At 48.9% G+C, this 6,398-nt stretch overlaps 1 protein-coding gene across 2 annotated transcripts in view; it reads right to left on the bottom strand.

Annotated features, from left to right (window-relative positions):
- Positions 1-377: 377 nt before the first annotated feature.
- Positions 378-6,398, bottom strand: part of ide (insulin-degrading enzyme) — a 29,535-nt gene continuing 23,514 nt past the window's right edge. For both annotated transcript variants that reach the window (XM_061228231.1, XM_061228232.1), the window contains exons 20-25: positions 5,398-5,565; positions 4,512-4,784; positions 3,107-3,168; positions 2,456-2,528; positions 1,186-1,253; positions 378-590 (exon numbers count right to left, since the gene is read on the bottom strand). In XM_061228231.1, the coding sequence (XP_061084215.1) occupies positions 495-590; positions 1,186-1,253; positions 2,456-2,528; positions 3,107-3,168; positions 4,512-4,784; positions 5,398-5,565 (740 nt within the window). In that variant the 3' untranslated portion in view covers positions 378-494. The remainder of the gene's footprint in view (positions 591-1,185; positions 1,254-2,455; positions 2,529-3,106; positions 3,169-4,511; positions 4,785-5,397; positions 5,566-6,398) is intronic.

Below are 6,398 nucleotides of genomic sequence, written 5' to 3'. Positions count from 1 at the left end.
GTTGTCCCGGTTACAACACCACAGGAGGAAGAACAGTCTGCCCAGGGTCTCCGACTGTTGAGCAGCACCTCCGAAACCTTGCTCGCAGCTCAACCCTGCGTGGGCTCACACCGCCATTCCCACACCTACCTGCAGGCGCCACGCACAGAGGGCCAGTGCCCAGGCTCACTACTGTAGCACCCTAAATAGGTTTTTTCATATTTTTTTTCATTTTATTAAACCAGAATTCCTAAAAATCCTAAAAATGAGATGTCAGTGGGACTTCTACTTTGAGCTATGACCATGAGCACAGCTAGCTACGAATCACGTTTGTAGAATGCCCCCCAGCAGTCTTCCACCCTCCACCTACCCACCCCACCCCACCCCACACCCCCCGCACACCCCACACTATACCCCACCCCACATGCACATCCCCGCACACACACACACACACACAGGACTCCTGCTGGGTCCAGCTGCAGTGGGGTGGGGCTGTGCATCCCGGGCTCCGCCTCTCACAGTTTGGCAGCCATGAAGTTGACGTGTGGCTTGGCCAATGGGAAGAGCGGCAGGCTCCTCTTAAACTCTGTCATGTCCTGCACCACTGTAGGCTGAGGGGAGCACACAGACAAGTGTATCAGGCAAGGAAGTCCTGCTAAACTCTCTAAACCCACCACACACACAGACAAGTGTATCAGGCAAGGAAGTCCTGCTAAACTCTCTAAACCCACCACACACACAGACAAGTGTATCAGGCAAGGAAGTCCTGCTAAACTCTCTAAACCCACCACACACACAGACAAGTGTATCAGGCAAGGAAGTCCTGCTAAACTCTCTAAACCCACCACACACACAGACAAGTACATCAGGCAAGGAAGTCCTGCTAAACTCTCTAAACCCACCACACACACAGACAAATGTATCGGGCAATGATGTCCTGCTAAACTCTCGAAACCCACCCTCACACCCGCCTACGCCAGGTGCACAGACACGCGCACAGACACGCGCACAGACACGCGCACAGACACGCGCACAGACACCCGCACAGACACACGCACAGACACACGCACAGACACACGCACAGACACACGCACAGACACACGCACAGACACACGCACAGACACACGCAGGTTCTGTGAACTGTGTGAATAGGGCACTTGAGGGGTAGGGGGATGGGGTTAAGACGCTATGAATGAGATGCCGCACCTGAGGCAAGGAGGGGGTGGGGGCGAGGTTGACATCATTTTGGCACGGGAACTCTCCAACCACAGGGCCTGTAGCAAACAATGAGGTGAAATGAACAACGGACAGGTATAAACACTATTCACACAGAAACCGTGATCCTGACCCAGGCATTCAGGAATAATAAGCAGCTACGCTAAACGCCAATTACAGTCATTATCTTTTTATACAGCGCTTTTCAAGCGCTGCAATCAAAGCACCAAAAAAGGGCTGCAGACAATGAAAAGGCACAAATAATGACACGGTTAGAAAGAAAAATAAAGGTAAGTAAGTAAATATACCTCACTATAAAGAGATTACACACAGATTACATGCTTCAGAGAGGAGTGCAGGGCTCTGCGCTCTGAGGTTATGCGAGTCTGGGAGGGAACATTTTCTCCGTAGAACGAACGACACAGGAGTACAGCACAGGGCTGTGGAGCAGATGAGCCACACAGACTACACCTGAACCCAGCCCGCATCCTCTGAGCAAAACCGCCGCTAATTAAAGCAGGGAATTATGGGACAGGGTTAAAGGACGAGGGAGTGCAGAATGTCATACATCAAGCAGAACCGGCTTCTCATAGGGCATTCAATTTTTGCACACGGAGATGGGATTAACACGGGTAATGATTTAAAGGTATCACGGCTGAAGTCTGGAGAACACATTTTTGACACAGGAGGCCCGGGTGTTAAATGGAGGCTTTGACACGGGGCGCATTAGAGATTTGGGTGGAGGAGGTAATATGGGGAGGTGGTGGAGGAGGGGTGGCTCTCGAAAATAAGTGTTCACCGTCCAGCCAATTGCAGGACCCGACTCTGAACCCGTAGCGAGGATTAAATTACTCTGGGAAATGAGAAAATCCTTAAAGTGGGAATATAATATAGATAAATGGCATCAATAATGGATTACAGAAATCACCCCTCTATTCTTTAACAAATGTATCCGTTCATCTCTAGACATTTAAAAAAAGAGTAATGATCCTTAAAATACTTTCAAGTGAGTGCAGTACAATCAAGATATTCAAATACATTTTTTCGAATCAAAAAAAACATATCAAAAGCACCAACTGTAGGGGTTGAATTTCACGTTCTTAATTTCACTTATGTTAATAAGACGTTAAGATGAGAGTAAATGTAAGTAAATTAGACCTTTCACATTGATAATAGACGAATACCATCCAAACCCCCTACCCACCCACCCCCCACCCCCCAACCCCCACCCCTCTCCCCATAACTTGGGCGGGGCACTCACAGGATTCCATCTCCCGGGACAGCACATGGACCGACACCTTGTGTCTCTTAGGAGCCTCTACAGACAGCTGGTCCTGCAGGAGAGCGAGAGAGCGAGAGGAGGGTGAGCCTGAAAATACCGTTTTCATTTATGCTCAGTTAAATGGTTGGCATCTGTATAGCGCCTTTATCCGAAGCGCTGTACAATTGATGCCTCTGAGTCACCCATTCATACACTCACCCATTCATACATACACTTGCACTCACACACCAACTCACTGCCTGAGCCAATGTCGCCTCCATTTAGAGGAACACAGCAATTCACACGCACGTGCACACACGCGGACACACACACGTCATTGGGTTATTGTGCTCGTGAAGAGTCACCTCTGCTGCTATGAATAGAGCGATGGTAACAGGAAGTGCAGACGGCAGAGGGAGAGGACTAGATTACCACCGGACTGGAACACCAAGAAAACCAATGAGGAAGAGGGAGGTGTCATGCTCCCCCAGGGACAGGACACATCCCGGGAACAGAAGAGTCAGTACATTGGGTGCTGTTTACACTGACACTGTTCCCAAGGTGATTTTCTATCGTTTCATTTACTTAAGTTTTTTGGGTGGGAGGGAGAACATGCAGAATGACACTAATGGATGATGGTAGAGGACCTACCCTGAAGAACTTCATTATATTTTCTTTAGTCAACGTCTTCAGATATGCTACTTCAATATTATCTGAAACACAGAAAACACATGAAACACATGATATAGGAGGAGGAAGATTAAACAATCAAATGTGGACCACATCTGCTACAAAACACTATGTAGACGAAGGGGTGGCGGTTACATAAAATAATAAACTTACCGGGATGACCTATACAGAGAAATTCACACCTCTTTTAGCCAGCGGGATCACAGAACAACCCAGCACACCCATTTCACAACGGGTCTCCACTGTTCTGAGACCTACACAAACTCAACTGCTCAAAGGAAGTCACACATCTAATGAGTAACGCGCTCCATCATAACCCAATTACCCAGAGTCCATTAGTACAAGCGCGGACTGCCAATTACACGTTCGTCATGGTTAACGTCACTGCAGGGAAAGTGCACCCCCACCCCTCTCATTTAGGCAGACACACCCCGGGGGGCTGAGGTCACCTCTCCAAAGGGACAACAGAGATCAGATTAGTAACACCTAATCTAATTACACAGAGCAATATTCCTCCGGAGAAAAACACCTTCAGAAAGTCGGAAGATAACCCATGCTAATTACTGTGGTGAATAACAGCCCTGGCCTTTCCTTCCCAAACGTTTCTATGGACACTGACAGTTATTCAGTGTGCGCAGAGACCGGTAAACCCAAATGGAGAAATATGACTGAACTGAAACTCAGGACTTCAAAGGGCATCCTCAGCTGCTACTGAAACTGCAGGAAGACGCTTCAGTATGAACAGCAGACCATGTTCTCACGCTGACGTGGCTTTAATTATTCATGATGAATCCAACACGTTTCAGGACAATGCCCTATGAGCTTTGGATGTGCATTTAAATACGTTTTTGTGAATACTCATGTGAGCAATATTCAATAATCTAAAAAATTTTATATCCTACGGCTTATGAGATAAAATATTTGGTCAACAGTAGCCTTTTCCGTTTCTGCTGCAGAGTACGGTATGAAACGTTTGTGCGAAAATCAGTGTGGAAACACAAAATCTGTCAACACTTCCTTTCCAGAAAGGAACATGCCACAGAAAGAACTCTCTGCATGAAGATATTTATAAAAATGTTTTTACCAAGTTACCAAGCAACCTATTCGCAATCTGAAGGTGTTTCAGCTATTAGCACTCTGAATGTGATCAACCTATTAGGCATGTGAATGTGGTCAACCTATTAGGGATCTGAATGTGGTCAACCTATTAGGGATCTGAAGGTGGTCAACCTATTAGGGATCTGAAGGTGGTCAACCTATTGGGGATCTGAATGTGATGAAGCCATCAGGGATCTGAATGTGATGAAGCCATCAGGGATCTGAATGTGATGAAGCCATCAGGGAGGCTGAAGTGAGGGTGGCTCACCCCTGTCGAAGTTGTACTGCTGGGAGATGATCTCGCCCCAGTACTTGGCGCACTCGGCGGCCAGCTTCTTGGGCTTGTCCAGGCGGCGGATGGCCAGGGCCTGCACGTGCTTCTGGAAGGCCTCCTCCGTCATCTCCTCCACGCACTTCTCCATGGTCCACAGGAACGCCTCCACCCGGCACTCCAGGTAGTGCGGCGCCTTCTCCGATTGGATGATGAAGCGCAGGCCCTGCACGCCGTTGGCCCGCCGCGGCCCGCTGAACACAATGTACCCTGGGAAACGGACAACCGCTCCTTAGCAACCCAGCCCCAGGAGAGCCCTTTCAGTGTCCAACCAGGAAGCAGAGCTAATGAGTGAGGGCAGCAGGGTGTAGCAGGGTGAGTGGGGTATAGGAGAGTGTAGCAGGGAAGGTGGGGTATAGGAGGGTGTAGCAGGGAAGGTGGGGTATAGGAGGGTGTAGTAGGGTGAGTGGGGTATAGGAGGGTGTAGCAGGGAAGGTGGGGTATAGGAGAGTGTAGCAGGGAAGGTGGGGTATAGGAGGGTGTAGCAGGGAAGGTGGGGCATAGGAGGGTGTATTAGGGTGAGTGAGGTATAGGAGAGTGTAGCAGGGAAGGTGGGGTATAGGATGGTGTAGTAGGGTGAGTGTGGTATAGGAGGGTGTACCAGGGAAGGTGGGGTATAGCAGAGTGTAGTAGGGAAGGTGGGGTATAGGAGGGTGTAGCAGGGTGAGTGGGGTATAGGAGGGGGTAGCAGGGTGAGTGTAGGGCAGGAGGGTGTAGCAGGGAAGGTGGGGTATAGGAGAGTGTAGCAGGGTGAGTGGGGTATAGGGTGAGTGTAGGGCAAGAGGGTGTAGGAGGGTGCGGTGTAGGAGGGTGTAGGCCTCACCCAGCTGCTCCTTGGTGCGCAGCGTGTTGAAGCAGGGCTCAGAGATGATCTGGCAGAAGAGCTCCAGCTGCATGTTGTTCTGGGTGTTCTGCATGTCTGTTTGGTAGTAGATCTCGATGCCACAGTTGTTGTGAACCTCGTTCTTCTGCTGGTAAACGTACCACCCCCCTGCACAACAGACAACACAGCCTCATTACCCAGCCAGGACACTCACACTTTCCAGAAAATTCTGCACTTATTGCATGTGGACGTGACGTGAATCTCCCTGGACGTGATTGAATAACTGGTGAGAATGGAAGCACTAGCACCTCTGGGTGGATCTCCGGTCCGCAGACTGATGAGTAATTTCTTCTGATTGTCGGGGGTGGGATGAGGCTGGGTTGCGTGAATTGACTTTGTAAAAGAGTATGTTTTTGGGACTGTATTTCAAAGCTGCTATCTAGGTCACATCTACTCTGACAATGAGATTTTATCCCACGGACCATCCTGTTAAAGGTAAAAACGAAATAAGCGAGTGACCCAGGGTCATGGAGAAAGATTGGTGCTACAGGAGCTCTTAAATCCCAATGTGTCTGTACACATTCAATAGCAACTGTAGCAACACCACGCTTGTAAGCGGTCTAAGGAGTGAATGCATTAGTCTGACGGATACAGAGTTGACAAGAGGCCATTTCATGAATAATCCGCCGCGGGAAAGAAAGACAAATCCTCGTCAGACAACCCGACACATTCACTCTAATAAGGGTGAGACAGGAGCTTCTGTTTGAGCTCATTTCCTCTTATACAGCTGCTGCATACTGGGATAACTCAACTGGCTCATTTGAACGGTTGCCATAGCAGCCATCTTACACCGTCAGACATGTTGAGGAGCTGAGCCACGCCCCTGATATAAAGATTTATTTCTGGCGTTCATTGAGACTGCCAATTAGTCACGCCTTAAAAAACCATTTCCTTATTCCAAAGTCAAGGAAGCAAAGATGCCATTCAAATCCATTCAGCAC

Source organism: Conger conger, chromosome 18 (assembly GCF_963514075.1).
Source record: "Conger conger chromosome 18, fConCon1.1, whole genome shotgun sequence".
In the NCBI taxonomy this organism is placed as follows: Eukaryota; Metazoa; Chordata; class Actinopteri; order Anguilliformes; family Congridae; genus Conger; species Conger conger.
Note: the sequence above shows the minus strand (reverse complement) of the source record. Positions and strands in the feature narration are given on the sequence as shown.